This window comes from Mustela erminea, chromosome 11 (genome assembly GCF_009829155.1).
Source record: "Mustela erminea isolate mMusErm1 chromosome 11, mMusErm1.Pri, whole genome shotgun sequence".
Classification (NCBI taxonomy): Eukaryota; Metazoa; Chordata; class Mammalia; order Carnivora; family Mustelidae; genus Mustela; species Mustela erminea.
This window is the reverse complement of record NC_045624.1, coordinates 75,017,791-75,041,317: the sequence shown is the minus strand read 5'-3', so window position 1 is coordinate 75,041,317 and position 23,527 is coordinate 75,017,791. Positions and strand designations below refer to the sequence as shown.

The 23,527-nt window shown below is 35.9% G+C and overlaps 1 protein-coding gene across 11 annotated transcripts in view; it reads left to right on the top strand.

Moving 5' to 3' along the window:
• The window catches only part of ADAM22 (ADAM metallopeptidase domain 22), a 218,870-nt gene that overhangs the window by 152,485 nt on the left and 42,858 nt on the right, over positions 1–23,527 (top strand). For all 11 annotated transcript variants that reach the window (XM_032304700.1, XM_032304699.1, XM_032304711.1 and 8 more), the window contains exons 8-20: positions 200–270; positions 4,000–4,074; positions 5,683–5,754; positions 6,581–6,747; positions 8,261–8,345; positions 9,354–9,444; positions 10,658–10,709; positions 14,528–14,627; positions 17,168–17,239; positions 17,463–17,555; positions 20,351–20,431; positions 23,182–23,232; positions 23,456–23,519. In XM_032304700.1, the coding sequence (XP_032160591.1) occupies positions 200–270; positions 4,000–4,074; positions 5,683–5,754; positions 6,581–6,747; positions 8,261–8,345; positions 9,354–9,444; positions 10,658–10,709; positions 14,528–14,627; positions 17,168–17,239; positions 17,463–17,555; positions 20,351–20,431; positions 23,182–23,232; positions 23,456–23,519 (1,074 nt within the window). The remainder of the gene's footprint in view (positions 1–199; positions 271–3,999; positions 4,075–5,682; positions 5,755–6,580; positions 6,748–8,260; positions 8,346–9,353; positions 9,445–10,657; positions 10,710–14,527; positions 14,628–17,167; positions 17,240–17,462; positions 17,556–20,350; positions 20,432–23,181; positions 23,233–23,455; positions 23,520–23,527) is intronic.

Here is a 23,527-nt window from a genome sequence, read left to right as displayed (position 1 = left end):
AAAATTTATAACCATATAGTTATAATTATATAATGTGTAAGTTATTTATATTAATTATTAATAACTAATCACTAATAGTTAATAACTGAATTGAATATAATTATACAATTTGTACTAGGAAGGGATAGTAAAACTTTGATTGCCTTGTCTGAAAGAAACCTGGCAAATGCACTGTTAATTTACTTTTATTTCCTTTTAGAATTTCAACAAGTACACATCACTCCACCAAAATTTATTTTGAAGCCAAGACCAAAAAGAAGTAAACGGCAGGTATGTATTCATTGGTTATTCTTTGATGTTTTTAAAAACACGTGGCAACTCCCAGTCATTTAACTCTACACTAAGTCTCTGTAAGGTCTCTGTAAGAGGGTTAAGTATTAGTTTTGGCATTTGTCAGGATGTGGTGAACAGTAAGGTGACAGATCTGTAGGAACAGTGGAAGGAGGCCATGTTGTTTCATAGACTCAAAAAGGACTCAAGATGGTGTTGATAATGTGGTTATTCATCAAACAGATGGATTATGGCCCCAGCTATGGCATCTCCAGTTCTTTCTATCATAGGCCTCTTTTCTTGCCTAGGTTGTATCACGTCATGGAGTCTACTTGTAAAAATACCCCCTTAAGAGGGAATTCATCAGGTTTTTTTTTTTTTTAAGATTTTATTTATTTATTTGACAGACAGAGATCACAAGTAGGCAGAGAGGCAGGCAGAGAGAGACGGAGAAGCAGGCTCCCTGCTAAGCAGAGAGCTCAATGCAGGACTCGATCCCAGGACCTGGGATCATGACCTGAGCCGAAAGCAGAGGCTTTAACCCACTGAGCCACCCAGGTGCCCAATCCATCAGGTTTTAAAGCCACAAAATGCTATTGTCACACTTCAGCTATGCTGCAGTCTGGGTTATAAACTCAGCATGTCTGCTTTATAAACATTCAGTGGATCTTGGACTTAGCAAAAATAGTAAGTCCTTGTATCATGCTTTACATCACATGAAGTAGGTACTGTCAACCCCCTTTCACAGAGCGGGGGAAAATGATGTCTTTGAAATGTGAAAATGACCAAAAACATAAAGCTGGGAAATGGCTGAGGTGGAATAAGAACTCCAATCATCAGAATTCCGTATCAGTTCCCTCATTTGTGGAGTCTAAAACATACATGAGTAAACAAACAAACAAAAAGCAGAATCAGACATGTAGGTGTAGTTGCCAGAGGGAAGTGAGTAGAAGGATGGGCAACATGGCTGAAGGACAGTGGGAGACTTAGGCTTCCAGGTGGGGAATGAGTAAGTCGTGGGGGTAAAGGGCACAGCACTGGGAATAATCAGTGATACTGTAATAGTGTTGTCTCGTGACAGATGTCAACTACCTTTGCGGTGAGCACAGCATAATGTATGGAGAAGTTGAATCACTTACGTCCTACACCTGGGACTAATGTAACATAGTGTATCCAGTACATTCAGAAAAGAAAAGGAGCGAGAACTCTTCTTACTAAAATTAAGATATCATGTATTATGTGTGTGTGTTTGGCATAAAAAACACCAGATGAGAGAAATGGATCTCTAGTAAGATTTCTAGTAAGAAACCAGTTAATCTTCTGTTTAAAATATGTTTAATAAGTATGAAATAAAATAACTTTATAGGCACATTTCTAATGTGAATAATAACTGGTTTCTGTTTGTTTGTTTTATTGAGGCACAGGTGCCTGTGCCTGGTTGTGTTCTAAGAATTTCAATCATATTAACACACTTAATCCTCTTAAAATCTTATGAGGAAAGTAGTATTATTATTATCACCATTTTACTACTAAGGACATTGAGGTGTAAGAAGCTTAAGAACCTTGCCCAAGGTAATAGTGGTGGAGTTCAGTTTCTGACCTAGAAAGTCTAGTCTCAGAGAAGTGTTCATAACCATTTATGCTTTATATAGTTCTGCCTCTCAGAAGGCTTTGTGTTCCATGAATTGCTACCACAAACTTTATGTATTTTGTGGATATATGTATATATTGAGGCCCAGTTAAGTAAATGACGATTGCCAACAAGATTTAATTTGAAATAATGTTTATTTTCATGAATTATGAGATCAGAGGATAGGATAATTTTATTTTTTCTTCTCAAATTTTTTAATGGGGGGCACCTGGGTAGCTCAGTGAGTCGAGAGTCTGCCTTCAGTTTAGGTCGTGATCCCAGGTCCTGGAATGGAGCCTGCACAGGGCTCATCAGGAGCTCATCAGGCTCCCTGCTCAGTGGGGAGTCTGCTTCTCCCTCTCCATCTGCCCCTCCTTCTGCTTATGTTTTTTTCTCTCTTTCTCTCTCTTTCAAATAAATAAATACAAACTTCTTAAAATTTTTTATTTATTTAAAATTTCATTTATTTATTTAAAAAATTTTTTTATTTAAGTTCAGTTAATTAATATATAATGTATTATTGGTTTCAGAGGTAGAAGTCAGTGATTCATCGGTCTTACATAATACCAAGTGTTCATTAAATCACGTGCCTTCCTTAATGTCCAGTACCCAGTTACCCCATCCCCCAACTCCCTCCCCTCCAGCAAACCTCACAGTTTGTTTCCTATGGTTAAGAGTTTCTCATGGTTTGTCTCCCTCTCTGATTTCCTCTTGTTTAATTTTTCCCTCCCTTCCCCTATGATCCTCTGTTTTGTTTCTTACATTCCACATACAAGTGAGATCATATGATAAGCATGATAAGCATGGCATTATGGAAAACGTTCATTTTACAGCTCTTGTTAAAGACTGTGTTATAGACGAACTGCGTATAGCTGCCTTAGTGTCCTACCAGTAGCATCCACTGATTGTGATTTTGAAGGTGGAGAAAATCATTGTTGAACAGACAGATATAATATAGCTGTAATAGATAATGAAAAACTGCCTGGAAGTTCTCAAAACTATTTGAACAAAGCTCTTATATCATTTGGGGTTCCCTTGAACTGTACCAGAGGAAGAAAGGGCATTCTCAATCCCAGATTTGGATATTATAGGATAAAAGTGTCCATTAGACACCCCTGTATCCTCTCAGAGATCCTCAGAAGCCTGAATTAAACCAGAAAGAATGTATTTCATGTGTTACAATCTCCAAGATACACTGGGTAAATGAAAGTTGCCTGATGCAAAAGCTAGTGAAATAAATAGAAGTACTAAATCAAATATATGTTATATTTGATTTTATATGCATAACTATTTCCGTTATTTCTGTGCTAAACCATTGTGGGGAAAAAAGTTAGCAACTAGATAGGGAACAGAAGTGAGAGGAAGACTTCAGTCCTGAACTTCTTTATAGTTCTTTATTTAATCTTTGACTTATATGAATTTATTACCTGTTCAAAAACTGAGTAAAATTGACAAAAATGAGACAAATTTTGAAGGGATAAAAGTGGAAATGTTGTTTATTTCTCTCACATGTTTTAGTTTTTTTTTAAATTAAAACACTTTTTTCAGCCTTATTGAAGTATAATTAATTGACAAAATTGTTAAATACTTGAAGTATACAATGGGATGATTTTATATATATATAGTGAAAAGAACATCTCCATTGAATTAATTAATGTATCTGTCACCTCTTATATTTACCTTTTTTCCCCCCCTTAGTGAAAACATTTAAGTTCTGTCAGCAAATTTCAATTATGTAAGACAGTGTTATCAATGTTGCTGTCCATGAGTGAATGGCTGGATCAAGAAAATGTTTTATATACATATATATACACACATATATATAGTGGAGTTTCATTCAGCCTTGAAAAAGAAGGAGATCCTACCATTTTTGACAACATGGATGAACCTGGAAGGCATTGTGCTAAATGAAAGAAGCCAGACAAAAAAGATAAATACCGCATGGTATCACTTATATGTGGAAACAAGAAAAAAAAAGTCAAATTCACAAAACAGTAGAAAAGTGGTTGAATGCAATATAATGTGTAACATATTTTTTGGTTTTCCACAGCCAAGTTCAGAGGGCTTATTTAGGTGCTATTTCTTTTACCATATTGCAGCTTCGTCGACATCCTCGTAATGTGGAGGAGGAAACCAAATATATTGAGCTGATGATTGTCAACGATCATCTGATGGTAGGATTTGCTGAACCGTCTGTTGGTTGAACTTGTCTGGGCCAAGGGGTAAAACTGGTGGGTGCAGAAATATGTTTAGAAGAAACAAGAAACCCAGAAAATTTTAACTTGCAAAAGACATTTGTGTATCTGGATGCATTTTGTTAGCCAGTAACAACCTCTAAATTGGAAACATTCTTAGGTGGAAGTGACTAGGAGTACTTTGTGACATTCCAGAAATATTTCTTTGACTTAAAATTAGTCAGCCCTTTGGATTTGCTTAATGAATATTTGTATATTGAGGAAATCAGCAAGGCACCAGTAATATGACACTGTAGTTTGCAGTGTACAACTTTATCCTAATAAAAGGAAAGGAGTTTTTCAGTTTCTGGCTTGCTATGCAGCAAACCATATGGAAATGCTTATATAGGCAAGCAGTGAAGATTTTAGGATAGGAATCTGGAAAAACTTCCTTCTTGCTGAGTCATTTATTTTGACCAAGAGTATGTATTTTCAGTTCATGGGCATGTTGTAGGCAGTGACTTACATTTACAGCACAGCAGTGAGTTGTAATGTTAATTGCTCTATATAACCACAGTTTTAAACTAAACATGTTCAGTGAAGCACTTTGCTGAATTTTACTTAATTTCAGGTTTAAGTGCATTTTAATTTACTTGAGTGATTTAGTTGAGGGAAAATATGTCATTTGCATATGATTAAGCAAACATTGATCATCTATTCTTGCTACTACTACTACTACTACAACTAATAAAATCCAGATTGAGTTTTTCTTCTTTGTTCAGGCTAGAACTAAGTTTTATCTTTCTAACCTTTTTGAAGTCAGTGAATGTTACTGTTTCCTGAGATTTTTATATGATCAGAATAAGTTGTAATAACATATAATTTCAACTTTTTAGAATAGCACACATTCAGGTGTCTATAGAGATCTGTAAGTAGATAACACAAATGAAGTAAGCCAGATTTGGAAACAATAGGGAGGAGTGAGGCCTGTGGCAAAAGAAAGATACCTGGCCTTACTAATGGGAGTGGTTGCCTCTCAGTACTTGCTTGTTTTCACCATGGGAGGATGCTAATTTTAAGTGAAGCCAAAAACCAGGTGTTACATGGTATTTCCTGGTTTTTAAAACACTACTGAGGCCAAATAAAAGGTTTATGTGAGCTACATCTAGCTTTAAGCTACCTCTTTGTGACCCTTATTGTAGGGCTTTCTTCTCCTTTACTGATTAAGTCTCGTAGAACTAGTGAGTTTTTAAAGTTATGGCAGTGTTCACATACACTTTCTGGCTATCCACCCTACTTGTATTTGCATGTCTTGTAATTCATAGACAACTTTAATATGTTTTTTCATTTTCAATAACAATTCTGTGTTAAGAATAAACTTGTGAAATAAATGGAATAGGTATTTTTACTTCATCTCACCTTTGAGTAAACTGAGGCCTCAAAATTTTAAGAACCTTGCTTCAGACTACACAGCATATAAAGAACTAGTTCTTAACAGTTATAATTTTTTTATAGAAAGCCAAAGAGATGTTTCCGTTACACCGCGTTTTCTTTGACGAGGTGCTTATTTGGAAACCCTTCACTTTTGTTTGTTTCTTTTGTTTGCAGTTTAAAAAACATCGGCTTTCAGTTGTACATACTAATACATATGCGAAATCTGTGGTGAACATGGCGGATTTAGTAAGTATCAACTCGATTCAGTATTGCCATAGAGGAATGTCATCTCCTGATTGCTAATAGAATGTACAATATGGTTCTTGTACTTTTGATGCTCTGAATTGAGCATCAGGCAAGGTGTCCCATAAGTCCCTTACGTTATTTTGCCGTGGACTTGATTGATTTTGATCTCTGACTGGGAAGATGATAAAGTTACCCGTGGATTGATGCTTGAAATTTCGCCTTATGTTTTTCACATTGAAAAATAAAAAGTTGAGTCCTAGTACTAACAGAGTACTTCCAACATTGGAGAAACAGTATAGGCAGTTGTGCTATTTTCAAGAGAGTGCCTGTTTGTGTACTAATCATGCACTAGTAATCCCACTATATTTACTTTCTGAATCTTTTCTTGAGAAGGCACTGTAGGTAGCTTCTCCATGAGTTTAATTGGGGCCAGTCAGGTTACATAGCAATTATATCCCAGGGGAGTCTTCGTTGTTCCGTTCTTTGCCTGGGAAACCCAGGAATGCATGAAATCTTTCTCCAGGGTCCCAGAAAACAGACTCAGAGGGATCCTTGAAAAAGGTTGCAAACGTTTGTCAAAAAGTGTTCTTTTGTTTCTAACTAGTGCATTCTTCTTTGGGTTTTAGTTGTAAAGAATTTGACTCTCTGTAACTCAAGGAAAATGCATGTGAATTAGAGAAATAATTATCTCCCTTAAAGACAATAGAGTTTTTTACCTTTAACTAAAACCCAGGAGTTTTCAAAAAAGGAGTTTTATAGTCCTGTTCATAAATCATTTGACTTTACCACATGTATAACTAGTGTGTTTCTTTTGTTAATATACCAGATATATAAAGACCAACTGAAGACAAGGATAGTATTGGTTGCCATGGAAACCTGGGCAGCAGACAACAAGTTTGCCATATCTGAAAATCCACTGATCACCCTCCGTGAGTTTATGAAATACAGGAGGGATTTTATCAAAGAGAAGAGTGATGCAGTTCACCTTTTTTCGTACGTAACTTTGATTTATTGCTTTTTTTGGTTCCCTGATAAATGCTCTATTACTTGAGCCTGAGATGTATCCTTTCTCCTGTATAATGAAAGTAAGATTTGACATGGCAATATGTTTGAAAGGATTTTTAAAGTGCAGGTTGTTAGGAGTTGTCATGAAAGTGTAAAAAGTTTAGTTTTGAGTTATTTTATTATTGTATGTATATTTTTATTTACTTTTCAAGAGCTTTAAGCAGAACATTTATTGAGTAAAATTATTGTTAATACTCATAAAGAATATTCTTGACAGATTAATTATATTTAAAGTTTCTGTATTTTAAATGTTAGTGTTCCCTTTGCTTTGGTTCTAAGGTGAGACCTTAGTATTTCTGGAGTTTGTTTTTAATTTTTTCTCAATTTCTTTTTTTTTTTTTGAGGTAAAATGCGTATTTGATATAATAGCAAACTATATATTATAGCATTAAAAAAACACTATTTTATAAAGTAAGATCTGTTGAAGAAAGTTATAAATGGAAGTAAAAGAGTGTATTTTTGTGTAACTTTTACATTTTACACAATTTCACATTTATAGAAATGTTGCAGGAATACTACAAGGAAATATATGCTCTTTACCCAGATTCATTAATTGACATTTTGCCCCATTTGCTTATGATTTTCTTCCTTCTTTCCTTCTTCCCTTTTCCATCCCTCCCTTCCTTTTTTCCCTTTCATCCATTTATCTATCGATTTTTTTTTTCCCCTGAACCATTTGAGAGCAAGTTGGAGATACTCACTTACTGGGCCTTCATTACTAAATACATGTATATTCCCTAAAGATAAAGACATTCTCTGATATCACTGTAGTAAATTATTAAATTTTTATCGATTAAATTTTATTAAAATTTATATTTAAATTATTAAAACTAGAAAATGTAACAAGATACAATACTTTTAAGTAACCTATATTCAGGTTTTTCCAACTATCTGAATAATGTCTTTGATAGCTAATTCCCTCCCCCCATTCAGGATCTAACACAAGGTCATGCATCACATTTAATTGTCCTGTCTCCTGTCTCTTCTGTCTCCTTTAATTTGGGACATTTCCTCTGCCTTTCTTGGTTTATTTTGGGTTTAACATTTTTGAAGAGTGTAGGTCAGTTATGTTACAGAGTGTTCCCCATTGTGGGGATGTCTGATGTTTTCCCGTTAAGAGATTCAAGTTGGGCATTTGGATCAGAAATACCACAGAAGTGATTTTGTATCCTTTCTCAGAGTACACCGTGTTAGTGATTTTTTTTAAACCAGTATAGTTCTGTTGAAGGTATTATTGCTCATGTGGGGAAACATCCCTCTCAGAAACTCTTTTGTTCAGTTCCGTGTGTAAACAGTATTCACATTCCTCCCTTTACCTCAGGAATATACAAAATAGGAATGTATTTGCATTGAGAAAATAAGTGTGGTAAATTAATAATGAGAGGTACAGTGATACTTGGAACTCTGAACAGTAAGCATTTTTCATTTCCTTTTCTAAAAGGGGAAGTCAATTTGAGAGTAGCCGGAGCGGGGCGGCTTATATTGGTGGGATTTGCTCGTTGCTGAAAGGAGGAGGCGTGAATGAAGTAGGTGTGAACATCTGTACAATACAAAGTGGTATGATGGCTGAAAATGTTTTCCTAATATTTAAGAGATAGTTTCTCATATTCCATATTCTCTAGGTGTTAGGTTGTTTTATTCACAACCAATATGGTTGCTATAAATGACCAGAGGACAGAGAATAGGAAAATAATGGAAGATAATAGTTGATCATTTTTTTCATGTTCTACTAGTATAATCTCCAAATTTAGCTATTTAAAGATTATATAGATAAAATCTTTACTTTTATTTTTATTGAAAATAAGGCCCTATTACTTTGGCTGATTTCCTGGAGAATTGAGTAATTCATGGAACATTAACTTATGGCCTAACAACCCAACTGAGAATTTTCTTCCTTCTTCAATATTTGGCAGATTTTGGGAGGAAAAAATAGATTAAATTTTCCGAAGAGTTCTTTTTACCCCTGAGGCCCTAAGTCTCATGGAAATGATCTAGAAGAAAACTACTTGAATCTGCATATTGAAGAAAATATCTTTAGATCTCAAGTTTCTTTAGATCACAGATCATTCCCACTTCCTATTACTCATACTGTTTGTTTTCTGAAGCCACATTCTATTTAATTTGGGAAAATTTCGGGCCTGCAAGTGGATGCACAGAAATGAATAAGTTCCAAATAATGTACACATTTATTAATATTTAAAAGACGGACTGAAGTATATACAAGTATTAAGTTTTTCAGATATGCTACTGATGAAATTTGTACTCAGAATTAAACTTAAGTTTCTAAGCCCAAAAGGTGGTGATTCTCTGGCTTCTAGTCTTCCTTATAAGATTGAATCAAACATGGGTTTATTTCTTTCAGCTTTTGATAAATGCTCCATTGTTTAGCTTTATCTACTGTATGTTTAACCTCTGCTAATTAGGATGCTTAGAAATGACTTGATTCCAATTATATCGTGACATTTTTCTCTGGCCATCTTAAATAAAAAATAATTCTTGTTTACATATATTTTGTTTTTGCTCTTGTTTTTCAGTTTGGGAAAACTGATTTAATGGCCGTTACACTCGCCCAGTCATTAGCCCATAACATTGGTATTATCTCAGACAAAAGAAAGTTGGCAAGTGGTAAGTTCACCCTGTGGTTTAGTTGTATTTAAAATGCACTCTCTATAAGTGTTTTGGAGAATGAGATTTTAAATTCAGTTGTTTGATCAAAAGAGTTTGGGTGGTAGTATGAGATAAACAGCTGGGGCATACAGTATTTTCTTCAAAAATGTTTCAAGTTGTTTTTCCTGCAGGTGAAAATTTCTCCATGTGTAATAAACATTTAAAGCTATGTGATGATAAATTCATTGTTGAATTTAACTTAAAAAAGGACAAAATAAGCTCAGTTTCATAATTTTAAATGGTCAGTACAGAATCTTAGGCTTGTAGGTTCAAGGCATACCATTTTATTATGGTTTATTTAAAACTCTCTTACTATGGCCACAGAGGAGAACTTGCCTGCTAATGGGCTCAGTAAAATATGGACCTGATAAACTATGCTAGGATTAGCATCTCGGAAGAATATATTTTCCCAAGTAGGTAATGTTAATTCACCAGGAATAGTCAAACATCATGTATTTGGAGTAAAGTTGATAGGAATCCTGTTTATCTTAATATTTTAATAACAAATGTAAATATTGTTTATTTGACTAATAACTTTTACCATTTCTGAAGCCTGTTATAAGACAGATAATCAAATGCTAGTATTATCTACATCTAGATACTCATTTAATCCTGAAGATAACCATCATTAGTCCCATTTTACAGAATAAAGTGACTGGATGTTAAAAGGGTAACGTCTCCAAGATTACTCATATAAGTAAGTGGCAAGTCCACGTTTTGAGCCCAGGTATTTTAAGCCTTTCTGCTTAAACAATACATTGTACTGCCTTCTACCAGCAGCTTTGGTGCAGAGGTTTTAAAACTGGACAGGAAATCCTAAGAATTCCCATAAGGGACTGTGAAACCAGAATCCTATAATGATGGTGTTTCATTGGTATTGGGTTGTTAAGCCATTTTAAGGCATTTCAATGAATGCTTTAGAAATAAGACCACTTGTTTAAATATCAAGATTTTATTTTAGTAAAAATTACATAATCTTGGTGTAGTCAAAGTCGATTTTTTGTTATTATGCATTGCATGCAAAACTTTAAGTATAAGGAAAATTAGAAAGCAGGTATTACTTTTTAAAAGGTATTTAAGGAATAAAGTGAAGATATACTTTTCAAAATAGACCACTCTAATGCGTCTGTTTTCACTTTGTAAAAAGGCATGTGTATTCGTTTTCCCTTAGGTGAGTGTAAATGTGAGGATACTTGGTCCGGATGCATAATGGGAGACACTGGGTGAGCCACTTCTATTTGCAGATAATTCCCTTTCCCTTTCCCTGCTGTGCTGCTGTCTCCTTCGGAACATGACACCAACAACTTAGTGCATGGAACCTCACCACTGACATGAAAAAGAAAATGGGCTGTAGATTTCCTCAGTGGCTCTGTATTATAAAATGTTTTCACAAAATCATCTCTTATTTATGAAAACAATTGTGATCAGTTAAAATGGAAGACCAAAGACTTTGTTAGCCTTTCATCGAGGCTAGAAAAGAGGAGAGGGACAGCTTTTTCTTCATGGCTTACCTACTAATTGTCTTTTCTTTTGTCTCTTCAATTCCAGTTAAATAGGTTGTAAACAATAGTGTGCTGGTAAACTGATTCTCAAAATCAAAAACAAGAAAAGAGCCTGGATTTTTAGCTTGCTCTGATTTTTGTGATGTAAATACTCCTACAGGGGCTGATTTCAAGCTACCAGTAGTATGTCACTGAGCAAGGAGTGGGGAAGAGGTCTATTTCCTCTCTGCTCCCAAAAGGTTTTCTGTACCCTTCACACACTATCAGGGTCCAATCTTGTATTTATTTTTTCTTAGTAAATTGTACAACCATTCCTTTCATGCCACACTCATCACTACTCCTTACCCTCAACTTGTATTATCTTGAGCTTTTATTGTGTTAATGACATTCCAGACATCCAAACAACTTTCAGCTTCCCTCTCTCCCTCCTGAACTTCATTTCCATCATCATTGAAAAGACATAAAGAGTAGAAGAGTGAAACCTTGTATATACCATCACTCGGCCTAAAAAAAATACCACTTACGTAGTTAAATCCCCCTTGTGTTCTCTCTTGTTGCTCCCCAACCCCAGCCAAAGTCACTGTGTCTTGAACTTGGTTCAAATTAGTCACAAGTCCCTTTTAATACTTTAATTATTCATATGTGTATGTTGAAGTAATACATAGCATTGCTTTGCATGTTTTTAGTTGATGTGAGTCATACCATATGTAGTCTTCTGTGATTTGCTTTTTTTGATCTTTATGTTTGTAAGATTTATCCATGCTGTTAATACACAGCTCTGGTCTTTGAATGTATACAGCACAAATTCCTCCGTTCTCCTCTTCATGCACATGAATCATACCATTTTCCTGCTCTGAAATTTTATTGAGTCTCTTTTATCTGAAGAATTAGGTTTGGAGTTCTTCCTTCAGTACTTGGATATGCATAATCTTTCTTCAGGCTCATTTATAACTTCATTTTCCACTGCTGTGGATGGTTGGTTTGCTTATTAGGATAGTAAGACAGGGGTTTCCAGGTTTTTTGATTTTCTAGCCATAATCCTACATGGATTTTAAGCTTCTTAAAAATTTGCTCACCATGAATGTACATTAATTTCCAACCTCCTTTGATTCCTTTGATACATTCTTTTCATTTGGTATTCTCATTTCTCTCCAACCACGTTTCTAGCCATTTGAGATTTGTTATAATTTTAACACCTACATTGTCATTTAATTCCATATAGTCCTTGTGCTTTGCCTCACCAATTAGTTGTAAATTTTTGACGATTACATCTTACACTAGTACATACTTCTGTTTGACCTCACACCATAATCCCTTGACACACTTGATTTTCAATAAATATTTATTGATATTTGCATTTTGAACTCCTCTAAGAAATACATGATAAGGAAGATAAATGATAGAGGGAATGTATCTGGAAACATGTATTAAAATATTTTTCAAAATATCTTTCGACTTCATGTTTAGTAATAAAAGGGAACAGTAAACATCTTTTTCCATAGTTGTAATTTTCTAATACTAAATTCCAAGCTAGTGGTTCTTGTCTTTTGAAAGTTACGTAATATGTTATGTTCGATTATTCTGCTTAATTATTAAAAACAAAATTTTACAGGCCATCTACCTAGACTAAGTGTAATGTGTAGCAAAATCAGAAAAGTGCATAGCTCTTGCATTGGAACTGCTCTTACATCAAATAGGTGTGTGCAGGAGAAAAGCTTTTTAAAGAAAACATTGCCTGGCGTGATGCTCTATGTCATTTGAGCTATGTCACACACCATGTAACAGTACTAATTATCGACGTGATTTTCCTGGGGGCACTTACCCTCTCATTTCTACTTTGTGAAGTCTCTGCGTACTGCTACATGTTGGAAAGCACATAGAAAAGCACATTGAAATTAATACCAGCCCTACTTAAAGGTATAAAAATTAAAATTTTGAGAAAGCATTGAATATATAGATACATTATCCTGCAAAAAAGAAGTTTTCTTGAAGAGCCTAGGGAGATTTCTGCTTTCAGGTGTTCAAAGAGCCTTGGCACTTAGTCATCTTATTTGATACAGGTCACCATAAAGAAGTGTGTGTGACACAGTGAAAGCAAGAGCAATCCACAAATTCCTATTGTTGACATATAGAAAGAAAGAAGGCAGATGAAATGAAGGAAGTGAAATAAGTCAGATTAATGTAAGCCGAGAATACCTTTATTTGGCATGAAACACTTGAGAAATTAGCTTAGGGTGAATAATCACTGTAAATTCTGTTCATTGATTCACAAAGCATTAGCTCCTGTGCTAGAAAGAAGTAGGGATATAAATGCACATAGTACATAAAGGCTGGTGGGAGAGACTTTATAAAAACTCCTCATTATCATCTTTTATAAAAGCTCAATGTAAAACAGTTTTTGAAAAAACACAGAAAATTAAATTTTTGTCCTTAAAATTTTCCTTTTTAAAATACTACTAATCAGTATTTTTTTTCCATTTTTATTATTCTTTTATAAACTTTGGCTCTTGTATATATCATTATTTATTTTGTAGTGAGCATTATATAGTCAGCATTTCTGAGTATTTTTCAATACTGTGATTATTAATAATTCACTGGTATTCTGTTTTATTAATATATCACAGTTAACAGTTTTCTTCTAAACATTTACATGATTTTCATAGCATTTGCTATTACAAATCATGCTACTGTAAATTACTTTGTATATATAGGTAGTCATTTCCTCAAGAAAAAATTCTTGAAGTAGAATTACTAGATTCAAGGATATTTCCCATTTTGAAGGTTCTTAATACATATTGCCAAACTGCTTTTCTTCTGCTCCTTTATTACTTTTTCTTTGTTTTTGTTATACTTTTTTTTTTTTAACATAATCTTAAACTTAAGAAAAGTTGCAGGAATAGTAACAGAGAACCTTTTCGTCCTCTGAATCATCAGTTGCTAGTTTGGTACCCTTTCCCAAACCCCTCAGTGTGCATTGCCTAGAAACAAGTGCATCCTCCTATAAAACCACAATGCAACCAATAGAATGATCTACTTCTTAGCTCTCACTCAGGATTAGCTCTGTATTTCAGAAATGCTATTAACAGATGCTTCAGAATCAAGCATCACATTTAATTTTTGTCTTTTACCTTCCTTCAGTCTGAAACAGTTCCTCAGTTTTTCTTTGACTTTCATGACTTTGACACATTCGTAGATTATAAATCAGTTATTTTATAAAATGTCCTGCAGTTTGGAATCCAGTTTTTATATTTAAGAAAGACTCATTATTCCTATGCTCTTTGATTAAAAATACAGGTATGTGTGTGTTTCTTTTGAACATATATGCTAATAATGAATGGCCCATTGCTACTATTAGTCACCAAGTGAAGAATTTAGAAATACACTGGTAGAATCAAAGTCTTATGGATTTAAAACAAATGCTGACATAGTGGAATTTATTCTATCACTTTTAAGAATAATGTTACAATTTTAACAATGTTCAAGACTAGCATACAGATAAGGGAGACTTAAGTTACACCCAGTTAATGCTTTTCTTACAGGTATTATCTTCCTAAAAAGTTCACCCAATGTAATATTGAAGAGTATCATGACTTTCTGAATAGTGGAGGTGGTGCCTGCCTTTTCAACAAACCTTCTAAGGTACTAAGTGTGATTAGAGTTATTAGTTATTGATCTTTCTGAGGTATTATAAATGTAAATTTCTAGCCATTGGCTCTTACAAAAAGAAAACTTTCCAGCTTGGCTTATATGTCCATATGCTAGTTATGCAAAATATCTGCATTGTGAGTCAGCTTTAGGGGCGCCTGGGTGGCTCAGTCATTGAGCATCTGCCTTCAGATGCGCTCAGGTCATGATCCCAGGGTCCTGGGGTCCAGCCCTGCATCAGGCTCCCTGCTCAGCCAGAAGGCTGGTTTTCTCTCCCACTCCCCCTGCTTTTGTACCCTCTCTCGCTGTCCCTCTCTCTGTCAAATAAATAAATAAAATCTTAAAAAATAATAATAAAGGCAACTTTAAAGCAAGTTGGGGGAAGGGCACCAGGAGAAGGGAAGAGAATCTCAAGCTGACTCCTTGCTGAGCACGGAGCTTGGCACCGGGCTCCATCCCAGCATCGCAGGATCCTGACCTGAGCTGAAGTCAAGAGTCGAATGCTCAAGCGCCTGAGCCACCCAGGCACCCCAGCTTTTTGAGCTATTGTGATGGGAATAGAAAGCAGGTAGAAATAATACTGTGTTTTCCAAAAAATGATTAGCTTGCAAAGTTGGTTTCACTTGCCTTTCTCTTTCATTCTCTTGGTTCGTTTTTTTGTTTGTTTGTATATGTAACCACAACTCATACTGATAGAAAGGGGGCATTTCTCCCCCTCATTACTCCGCACCACTGCCTTTTAGGATAAGCAATATGATTAAAATTAGTATTACTTCTCAGTATGAAACCCAAGGCTGCTTAAAGCAGAAAAGGAAAAAACTCTTTGTGTGCTTAGACTTTGTCATAGGACTTTTCAATTTGCAAAGCAAACTCTGGTTACTGACTTGAAAGCAGGTCTTCCTCGCTCATTTGAAAGCCTGCATGTTAAGGCAGAATGCTTTGTTCTTGTTTATTATGTGAACTGTTCCGTGCTTCTGGGCACCACAGTGATGTGTGGCATTGCCTTTATCCTCATTTATCTAGTCTCATTCTCTGTCTATTCCAGTAGAATTTAGGAAGTGTATCACATTGCTTTGAAGAGCAAAGTGACAATTTTGAAGACTCTTTGCAGAAGTTTCAGAAGGGACATTTGAACTAACTCCCTGCTGCTATAAATGAAAAACAGCTGAAGTCTCTTTATGAAAATAACAGCTTATTCTGGGCTCCGAGTAAAAGAATAAGTGGATTTTTTACCTGGATGAGTTTTAGTTTTGGCTTTCAAAGCTGTCTCATTAATTATGATCCCTTTCAGCTGAAAACAGAATCTAGTGGTGTATTGATTATTTTGTAGGAGAGGAGAGAATATTTGAAATCGGGTGGGGATTTTGTTGTTGTCATTGCTGCTGCTTTTTTTTTTTTTAATTGTTATTTCCCCCTTCTAGTTAGTTAAGAAAGTGTGTTTCGGGATGTGTGTCTGTTGATAGGTGTGTGTTCCATTCCATTCTATCTTATGTAAACTTTGATGAACTTCTGAATAAATATTATATAACTGGGATATAGCAGCTACTTACTAATTTTACCTATCACCGTAAGATAAGTTATGCTCAAAATATAATGGAAATAATGGAGAGATAAAAAATAAAATAGTCTTGGAGTGCCTGGGTGGTTCAGTCAGTTAAGCCTCTGCCTTCGGCTCAGGTCATGATCTCAGGGTCCTGGGATTGAGCCCCGCATCAGGCTCTCTGCTCAGCAGGAGCCTGCTTCCCCTTCTCTCTCTGCCTGCCTCTCTGCCTACTTGTGATCTCTCTGTGTCAAAATAAATAAATAAAATTTTTAAAAAATAGTCTTAAAATGTATTCTTGTACAGGCTTAAAGTTGTTTCCATCTCTGGGGCCAGTTATTATTACTGTGTTCCGCAAAACTGTGTTAATTGGAGAAGCTATATTTTATGTTAAATAAATCAGTGGATTTATTAATTTTTGTGTTTTCCTAATAGTCTATGAAATAGCTTGCTATCTCACAAGGATATATAGTTGCTAAAGAGCTTTCACAGATTACTGAACTTGAGCCTCACAGCAGTTTGTGATGTAGATGGGAAGCTAATATTATTATTATTTTTGCTTTAAATATTAAAGCTCTTAGGCTCTGAGATGACAAGCCTTTTGCCCAAGCTAAGTACCTGAGCCAAGATTTGAACCCACACTTTTTGTCTCCAAATCCCTTGCTTCCTGCTTGAAATGAAATTTCAAATCAGTTTGGCATGGGTTCAGTCAATGGTCAGATCATCTTTTATTTCAGTGGCATTTACTGGAATCCATATGCATATTACATATGTAAATATAGTTAAATCTGAAATGGAAAGAAAAGTACACACTTTTGTTCTCAAGTTCCCAGTTCTGAAGTTCTAAAGTTACACCTATGCAGAAAAAGAAAAATATACTTGGAAATGACTGACAGGTATATCAGATATGTAGTTGTGGTGTTCATGGTTTTTTATATGGTCTTTGATCTTGATTTGTGCATATTTTAGTTCCCTTTTTGGTTTCATCTCACAGCTTCTTGATCCTCCTGAGTGTGGCAATGGCTTCATTGAAACCGGAGAGGAGTGTGATTGTGGGACCCCCGCAGTAAGTCTCTGGGTGTTTTGATTTTTTTTTTTTAGGTTATTCAAGGTCATTCCAGGTCCACTCACTGAAACATACAGAACTATTGTTATGTCTGGAAATTTCATAGGATATATGAAAGAAAGATTATTATTGGGGGGCTATACATTTATTTAAAAAATATATCCTAGTAGTTTTAGAAAATGACCCCATTTTCTGATGTTTTGAAAATATTTCTATTCCTTAGGAGTGTGTCCTTGAAGGAGCAGAGTGTTGTAAGAAATGCACCTTGACTCAGGACTCTCAATGCAGTGATGGTCTTTGTTGTAAAAAGTGCAAGGTAAATAAATGTTGAGTAATGACTACGTATTTGATTAACTCCGTAAGGTTAGGCAAATATGCTGTAATAACAATAGTAGTGCGTAACATATTAAGACTGAGTTGCCAGGTGCTTCACAGGGTGCTCACAAAATCTTGTGAAGTCTATTACTTTTTTTTTTTTATCCCTGACAGTTGAGAACACTAAGGCGAGCACTGGGTAAATGGTTGCCCAGGGTCTTGTCCCAAGTAAGTCAGAGAGCTGGGTCCTGAACTTGGTTAATTTCCCCAGCTCGTCTTCTCATTACCGCTTACCTGAGGAGCATGCACATTTCTTTTAAAGCCAAGTGGATATTCAACAGATTCTTCCTTTCTTGCTGCTCTTCTTGGTGTAATTTCTTGCATTAGTTGTTGAAGGAGTAGAAGCTATACTTTTAGACTTGATAACATGTTACAGGTATTACCATGCATGAGGTTTTAGAATGCACCTTTAGGCACATGGTTTTCATCCTCCTAATAGCATCCCATACCTGTCCCCACATATTTAAGCCTTAACATCATGACTAAAAGTTATTTGAGGCTTACCTTTTTCAAATAAATAAATCTCTTTTTTCTCTTCTCATATAAAATCTGGCACAAGGTTCTACATTAGCTGTTGTGAAGTGTAGGATCCATGTCCGTATGTACACTTCAGGGGGTTAGTGCCTGTGACTTACCCAGTAATTGGGACAAGTTCTTATTAAATATTTGTTGAATGAATAAATAAATATGCACAACACTCTCTTACTGATTATTTGCTGATGGACTGTCTTTAGTCTAATGAGTTAAGGGAGAGTGGGATATGAATCTATCATAGTCAATGTCTACTGAGTGCCAGGGATTGTGCTGAGCACTTCTGATTTATCTCATCATGTATCTGGTTTTCTCAGTCCTGGCAGTGTTGACATTTTTGGCTGGATGCTTGTTTCGTTTTGAGGGTGTGTCTTGTGTATTGTTAAGTTATTTAGAAAATCCCTGACTTCTACCCACTAGATACAAGCACCACCCCTCCCAGTCGTGACAACCAAAAATATTTCCAGACATTGCCCAGTGACCCCTCAGGAGCAAAATCCCTGCTAATTGAGACGACTGTCATGGATGATGACGCCACCACACGTTTGGGAGAGGCACCATTACCCTTTTTTCCAACTGAGCAATCCCGGTCACATGGAAGTGGTATAACCTGCATATGCTCGTTCAGCTATTAAGGAATAGATGTGACGTGTCATCCCAGATCTGGCAGCAGTCTCTGTTGTTTCTCCTTTACTGCTGTGTCTCTGGCAGCTTTTTAAGACAAGCAAGGCACTGGTGAGATCTCTGAAAGCACTCTCTGAAAAGGAAGGATTAGGTGCACCTAGGTGGCTCAGTAGGTTAAGCCTCTGCCTTCAACTCAGGTCATGATCTCAGGGTCCTGGGATGGAGCCTCGCATTGGGCTCTCTGCTCAGCGGGGAGCCTGCTTCCTCCTCTATCTCTGCCTGCCTCTCTGCCTACTTGTGATCTCTATCTGTCAAATAAATAGATAAAATCTTTGTCTCTCTGTGAAATAAATAAATGAAAGCTTTTTTAAAAAAATTAAAAAGGAGGATTAAATCGAATACACAACAGACATTTTAAGACTTCATTTGCATCATCTGTTTAGTCTCTCAGCCTCTCTGCCTGTATCAGAAGGGTCCCCAATCATTTATTTTTAATCTTTGATGTTTTAGGTCTGCCCGCTTGTAAAATGCCGCTTTTATTTTGATGGATAGAATTAGGCTTTTTGTGGTATGAACATTTCAGGGAACAAGTACACGAAAATAGAATGACAAGAAAATGTCATGATTTTAACTATCAAACAAAGTTAGCTGCAGCAATTCCAGTCAAGTAAGAGGTTTTTACCACTTTCTCTATCCTGTACCCCCTGTTGTTGCCCCCATCCTAAACTCCTGGAGGAACCAGAGGCAGGATAGTGAAATGAAGGAGGGGGAATAGAAAAATACACTGAGAGGCACGCTTGGGTGGCTCAGTGGGCTAAGCCTCTGCCTTCAGCACAGGTCATGGTCTCAGGGTCCTGGGATTGAGCCCTGCATCAGGCTCTCTGCTCAGTGGGGAGCCTGCTTCCCCCTCTCTCTCTGCCTGCCTCTCTGCCTACTTGTGATAAATAAATAGATAAAATCTTTTAAAAAATTTATTTGTAACTCCTACACTTACAAGGAATATTTGAGGTAGTTGAAATTAGGCAAGAGAAAAAAGAAAAGAGAAAAAAACCCTCCCATGTGCAGGTACAAATAATAGAAACATTAGACGAGAATAAAAGACCATGCCTTAGATCTGTAATGAAGCAGGAGATAAAGGACAATATGGGAGGAAATCGCTTTGCCAGAAAATCTAACTTTTGCAATTCAGCCTAGAATGTAACGTTCAGACTCTTGGCAGTTGAGATAAAAGAGAGTAAAGGGATGAATGTGCCAGTAAGAATGAAGAATAAAGTGAAAATCCAAAACCTTTTTTGGGAGGAGGAATTACTAGAACTTGGAAAGACTTGTCCTTCTGGGGAGATGGATCTTCCAGACCGATCCTATTTTAGCAGACATCTCAAGACTTCTGTGTGATGACTACGCAGATGATCTCATACACGATTAAATGAACATTTCCTTCAGTCATGTGGTTTTCAGAGACTACCATCTTAAAATTACTTGCAATATTCCTATCCGAAAATAGTCATTTTGGGTTTTTTTGGGATGATACCACAAGAGATTTCTTTGGCAATTTTGCACATCGATTTTTGTTCATTTTAGTTTCAGCCCATGGGGACCGTGTGCCGAGAAGCAGTAAACGATTGCGATATTCGTGAAACGTGCTCAGGAAATTCAAGCCAGGTAATTTACAGACTCGTTACTCTAAACCTGACGGGAAAGAGCAGGGTTAGCTATGTTACACTGGCGCCCCCAGGCAAAACGTAAAGGGACACGATGTCATGTCTTTTTCACATCAGTTCTCATTCTCTCTTTATTCTCAGGGATTTCAGTTTCAGTAATCAAAGTTTGAGCAGAAGTGCAGTGTCATTTTGTCTCAATGTTCAAGTAACCTCAGACTGCTTGTGTGCCTTAACTATTTTGTTTTTGTTTTGAGTAGAGAGTGGGAGGCATTGCTTTTTGTCCTATTTTCTCTGGTTGGTGGAAACAGGAGCCAGTCAAAGCAGAGAGACCCACAGAGCCCTGAGTTCTGAGTTGGAGTCTGTTCTTATGTTTTGACACTTTTTTTCTGAGAACACTGCATGACCTCACCCATTAATAACTGCTCTTGAATTTAATGTCATGTGGTCGGGAATGGAGAAGATGGGGAAACTGATAAACTTTGGTGAGGGCTCATAGGCTTCACATGGTCATTATATACACAGGCAGTCCTCAGTCTGCAGGGTAGTGCAAAGCCATAACAATGACTGTGCAAGCTGAAATCATGTAAGGGCTTCTTGATAATCAATGCAAAAAATTATAATTGTTCTGTGCTCTTTAAAAAATGTTGTCAGCCTATTAAAACCTCTCCGACTCTTGGTTTTAAGCGAATAGGGAAATGAAAAAATGAACAGATTTATTTCGCATACTAAAAACAGAAACATTGAGAATTACAAGTTTTTTTTCTTCGTAAAATCCTCATCAGGAGTAGTTTGGGCTGTACATGCCTTCTGGCCACAAACCTCAGGACCCATAGTAAGCATCTTCTCTATGCCGTATTGAATTGACTCCCTTCTAAGTTTGGATCAGCTTTCAACATTTTATCCTTTGCATTTTCAATGTCATGAAATATCTCCAAGAGATGTGATGGTGTGAATGTGAGGTGTTTTTTGTTTTTTGTTTTTGCCAAATAGCAGTATCAACATGCCCAGTCAGTGATTTTTTTTTTTGCTGTGACTTAATTTACGTTTGATTTGAATTTCACTTCTAAGGTCATCATTTTTCATTTCTTTCCTTTCCTGCATTTTTTTCTTTGCTGGCCAATTCTCTCTTATGATTATCCAGTTTTATAAAATGTCACGTGCTATTACCCAGAGACAGAGAGAGGCAACACACCTATACCTTTGTTGTTGGTGCATGGACTAAATGAACACGGACAGTGATCAGTCACTGGCAGACTTTGCAAGAAGTGACAAGATGAGTCACGGACCATGATTAGTAACTGTTAGATACCTAATGATCATGGACTGAAGGGCTAGTAGCAAACTGTGTGCTGTGTGCCATTACTCACAGTTAATACACTGTGGTAACTGAAATTGCAACTGTGTTGTTGGGGTACTGATGTCATTTCACAAAACCATGGCATTCATGTGTATTGGAACTATGCAAAGCAAGAACAGCCTACATGTTTTTCTTCTAAAGAAGAGGGATTCAGTAGTGGTATACCTGCATTAATCATAAGAATGTTTTGCTTTAAAGGTAGTCATCCTAAGAGACTAGAGATCTTTCATGTGAAAGTATTTTCTTTTCTTACCATCTAATTAGCATTGTTTTTCTGAGCTAACACCTAGTGATGATGAGGATACGATGAAAGATTACCTTGTGTTCCTGGAAGGAAAGTATATTAGAGCGACTTCTTTGGAATGTGATTATATCATAAGCAGGAGTTTTAAAACAGATTCCAAAATCCAGAGATGATGTACAAAGATGCTCTTGTTGAATTAGTTGTAACATCATAAACTGGAGATAGTTGGAAGTGAGTATTGTAGTACATTTGTTACATGGTTTGTTAGCTCAGTGCAGGATATTATAGGTATTAAGGATGATACCTACAAACAAGCCTGTTACGACCTGAAAAATTCATGTGATGAAAAAGTAAAGGGAAGAAGCAGGATATAAAATGTTGTCTGTAACTTGATCATATACCCATACTTTAAAAATCAAATTTTATAGAAAAAGGTGGAGGAAAAAAATATACAAAAATATAAAAAATTATTGTCTTGGGTGTTAGGAACATGAGAAACTTTTTCTTTCTTTCTTTCTTTTTTTTTTTTTTTTTTACATTTCCTAACTTTTCTCAAGTGAGTATATAATTATTATAAAAATAAAACAATGTATAATAAATTTTGAAATACTGTTTATTAAGAATGCTTTGCAATTTTCTGCAGTTGCTACAAGGGAAACGCAGGGCTATAAAGCATGTTTTTTTTCTAATGTACCCAAGGTGGACTTCTGCTCAGGAGGCATTTTAAAGTAAGGGCCGTGGTGCTTCTCATGGTAAAAAAGAGGAGGCTGGTTATTTATCCATTTATGTTGGCATCCTCCTTGCTTTTGTTTTGTGCTCTTGTTTTTCTTGCTCTGAAGAACAGTGTATCTTTATAAAGCAAGATGCTCCGAAATGTTAGGGTTGGCCGAGTCATTGCTGTCCGTTCTTTTTATTTGCTAATGGGTGATCAACTTTTTGCTTCTGATAGATCCATATTTTTAGGGGAAAGTGCACTAATTGTTGTATTTCCTTTTGTTTCCTCTTGATCTCTTTTGTTTTTATTTTCAGATGTTTTAAGAGACTTAGCCATACTATCAGACTTTTATTTTTAAAAAAAAGAGAAAAAGGGATTAGCTCAGCTGGATATTTTGCTGTGCATTTGGTTCATCGTTCTGTTTTCATTTCCTAGTGTGCCCCAAATATTCATAAAATGGATGGATATTCATGTGATGGTATTCAGGTAGGTTACTTCATCTTTACCTAAACCTTTCATGTGTGCCAGCATGAAAGAAATACTGAAATCTTACCGAAATAGGAAAACCAGTTTAAATGTTTTGTAATCAGTTCTGAAGATAAAAGGTTTATAATGCTCATCTACTAGTTCTCCCAGTCATATTTTCTTTTTTTCAGTGATCCAGCAAAGCAGACATTGCATCGTTAATAGGTTTGCTTTTCCATTTTAGGGGATTTGCTTTGGAGGAAGATGTAAAACCCGGGATAGGCAATGCAAATACATCTGGGGGCAAAGTAAGTAA